The sequence below is a fragment of the Hibiscus syriacus genome, unplaced genomic scaffold (genome assembly GCF_006381635.1).
Source record: "Hibiscus syriacus cultivar Baekdansim isolate YM2019G1 unplaced genomic scaffold, ASM638163v2 tig00110338_pilon, whole genome shotgun sequence".
NCBI classification, from domain to species: domain Eukaryota; kingdom Viridiplantae; phylum Streptophyta; class Magnoliopsida; order Malvales; family Malvaceae; genus Hibiscus; species Hibiscus syriacus.
This window is the reverse complement of record NW_024062691.1, coordinates 377106-380541: the sequence shown is the minus strand read 5'-3', so window position 1 is coordinate 380541 and position 3436 is coordinate 377106. Positions and strand designations below refer to the sequence as shown.

Here is a 3436-nt window from a genome sequence, read left to right as displayed (position 1 = left end):
TATATTTTGTAAACGTTTTAAATGAGTTAACTGTTATCAAAGTTTTTAAATTACTCACTATTTTATACGAATAAATGTTTGAAAAGTCAATGTGACACTTCGGACTCGTATCCGGGTCTGATACGGGTTGGGGGTGTTACAATAGGTCAGCATCTCCCTTACAAAATTTCAGATCAGAAAATAAATGATTTAAATGTGTTTGGTTAATTTGAATATAGTTGACATGTACTAATTGATTGAGTTGAATATGCTCTAATCGATTTTGATTATTTTAGTCAATTTATGTAAATAAACCGCTTTTATTTTAATGAAAGTTTTAAATTTTCTTTGAATTTTGTCAAGAGTCAAAGTTTGAAAAATCAATGTGACACCTCAGACTCGTATTCGGGTCGGATACAGGTTAGTGGTGTTACAAATCACAAACGGGCAGAGGGGGCAAAAGAAAAGGCGAAAAATAAGGTTAAAACAATACGAATACCACGTAATCGGCTAATGCCCAACTTTGTTCCTTTTTCTCTCTCTCATCTTAGAGAGTTTGGAGTTTCCAACCGTCTCTATCACTTACCTAAATCCACGGTTACCTCTCCAAAAACAAGAGGAATGTTAATGCAACGTTGTAGAAGTTTAACAACCATGTACCCTTTTAACATAGGTGATATATATCCAATAATTATTATATCTATTATTGTTGTCAGATGGAATAATAAAAAATTCAACATATTTTTTATATAATCTAAGGTAGGTATATGATAATATATGTTCAAAATCTTTTTAATAATTTAAAATGTGTACACACTCTACATATGCAATTACTTGAACTCGAATTCCTCTAAAAATAACATCATTATGTTTTAATGTTGAGGCTACTCAATAAATTTTAAATATTTATATTATATAAATCAAAATGATCTCCATAAAGCTCATTAGCCATATGCACAAATAAATTTATGAGCCACCTGCATTCCAAGCAATACAAGTTCCAAGTTTAAACATTGTGAAATATCAACAACAAAAAAGTATTCAGAAATCTCCACATGGCTCTATTAAATCATACCATTTCCATGCAAATCAAAATTAAGATATCAATTCACCATCGAATTATATTTGTGATATTCTTACTATATATGAACGAATGGTGATGCAAGAGAGTGATTCTTCCATTCCTTAATTATAACCTCATATGACATAAAAATTAAACCCTTGTATGGACTATGGATAAGCTGAACTTAAATATGACATAAATGAAGATTACAATTATCAAAAATAAAATAAAATAGAGCCAATGGATGTTTAGGTCCACTGACACTACATTAAATCCCGTATGGATTATGGATAAGCTAGACTTAAATATTTCATTTGAAACTATCTGTGAATGTATTACAATTGGCAAGCAGTTTATCTGTGAAAAAAAACCTTGAAGAAAAACAACTCAGTACTACCTGGAATCTTGAATGCAGTGCCAAAACCGCCCGCTAATAACCGCACCTCTCAATCAAAAAGCATTTCTTTCGATTATTTTCAGTTTTCCTCCCCTTTTTGCAAGCGTTATATTTCAAACTTTACGACCGACTACATACATATACATGTCATGCTAGAGAGTACGGGCCAACCAGGGTTAGATACTTGCCAAATCCATGCTCAGATGCGTTAGCCCCACACCGCATTCAACACCGGCCCTCTCAACTCATTCATCCCCCTTTGTATATAAGTTCTATAAGTTGAAAATCTCCATATAAACGATCCCTTTTGCACCCTGATTTTCTTCCTCCCCCTTCCCCTACTCGTTTCATTCATTGCTTTACACAGCTTACAGCCATGGTTTCTCACCTACTCAACACTATCCGTAATGTAGTTGTGGTCACAGGTATGTTGGTTTACCATACAACGATGTTTCCTTAAAACCCGCCTGAAAAGTAAACTATTGTGGGTTTTGTTCTACTTCTTCACAGGGAACGTTATATCACTCTTCCTCTTCTTGTCTCCTGTGTAAGCTTCGCTTGACTTTTTTTTCCCTGTGTTTAGTTGATTCCATTATCTTTAATCTCTTTTTGATTGCAGGCCAACTTTTTCTCAAATTTGGAAGAAAAATTCAGTGGAGCAGTTCTCGCTAGCCCCGTATCTAGCAACCTTAATAAACTGCATGGTTTGGGTCATTTACGGGCTGCCTATGGTTCACCCCAACAGCACTCTGGTTGTTACCATTAATGGCACAGGAATCGCCATTGAACTCGAGTATCTAACTTTCTTCTTGATCTTTTGCAATGAGAAGAAAAAGAGACTCAGAGTGCTGTTAATCATGCTGGTTTTCATGGCCATTCTTACTGCACTGGTCCTCACCGTAGCTCACACCACAGGACGCCGGTCCATGGTCGTCGGAATTGTAGCAATTTTGTGCAATATCATGATGTATGCTTCGCCTTTATCCGTCATGGTTAGTATCATAAAAAAGAAAAATTATACCCTTATCTAACAGGAGAATGCAGCATTATAACGCGTAAGATGGTAGTGCAGAAACTGGTGATCTCGACGAAAAGTGTGGATTACATGCCATTTTTCCTCTCACTGGCTTCTTTTACCAACGGCGTTGCTTGGACTACTTACGCTTTCCTCCATTTTGATCCTTTCATTGCCGTAAGTTACATACTCAACACTTTTTTACCTTTTGATCACTTCATTTCAACTAAACGATGAATAGAAAAAGAAGAAAAAGAAAACAGATGTGGCGTCACTCTCAAGTAAGAAGTTAATTTGGCCTACGAAACCAACCACGTTGGTGGTATAAATCATATAATTAATGGAATGTTTTCATGCACTATTGGCAAATATGATTAAAGTGATTGATTTTCTCTGTTATATTTGTATAATTCAAATTAAGCAAAACAACAAAAACTGTGGACCGGGAGTTTTGTACCCTTTTGGTAGGTTAGTCTGTCACCTCTCTTTCCACGTGCATGCCTTTTATGGTTTGTATCATAGAAGGCAAGGAAGTAAGTACTTTTTCTATGGGTTTTGATTTTGCAATCAGGTTCCAAATGGACTGGGGACATTGTTTAGCTTAGCGCAGCTATTGTTGTACGCCGCATATTATGAGTCCACAAAGAGAATAATAGCTGCAAGGAAAGAAACGAAGATGGAGATGGATATGTCTGAGGTGGTCGTCAATGATCCCAAGAAGAACGCCAGAGCTTCATAAGCGACTTATCCATTTAACTATGTCTCTCTGTATATAAATATTAACGAGAGATTATGTTTGTTTTGATAATTGTCATCTACATGATACTAACTGCAGCAGCTTGTTACCAAGTAATTTGCCTTTTCAACCAATGTTTCCCCTTCTATGTATCGGGTTCTGAATTCAGATCAAAAGTTGATGATTTCCATTGGTGCAATTCATTGTTCATCATTCTGATATATGTGTTATCCAGTTGCATTAATG

The 3436-nt window shown here is 35.6% G+C and overlaps 1 protein-coding gene across 1 annotated transcript; it reads left to right on the top strand.

Moving 5' to 3' along the window:
- Positions 1-1815: 1815 nt before the first annotated feature.
- Positions 1816-3208, top strand: LOC120120408 (bidirectional sugar transporter SWEET7-like). The gene is made up of 5 exons (XM_039140062.1): positions 1816-1864; positions 1950-1986; positions 2059-2431; positions 2512-2631; positions 3026-3208. Exons 1-5 carry the CDS (start codon positions 1816-1818, stop codon positions 3191-3193), a joined length of 747 nt encoding a protein of 248 aa, XP_038995993.1. The 3' UTR covers positions 3194-3208.
- The last annotated feature ends 228 nt before the right edge of the window (positions 3209-3436 follow it).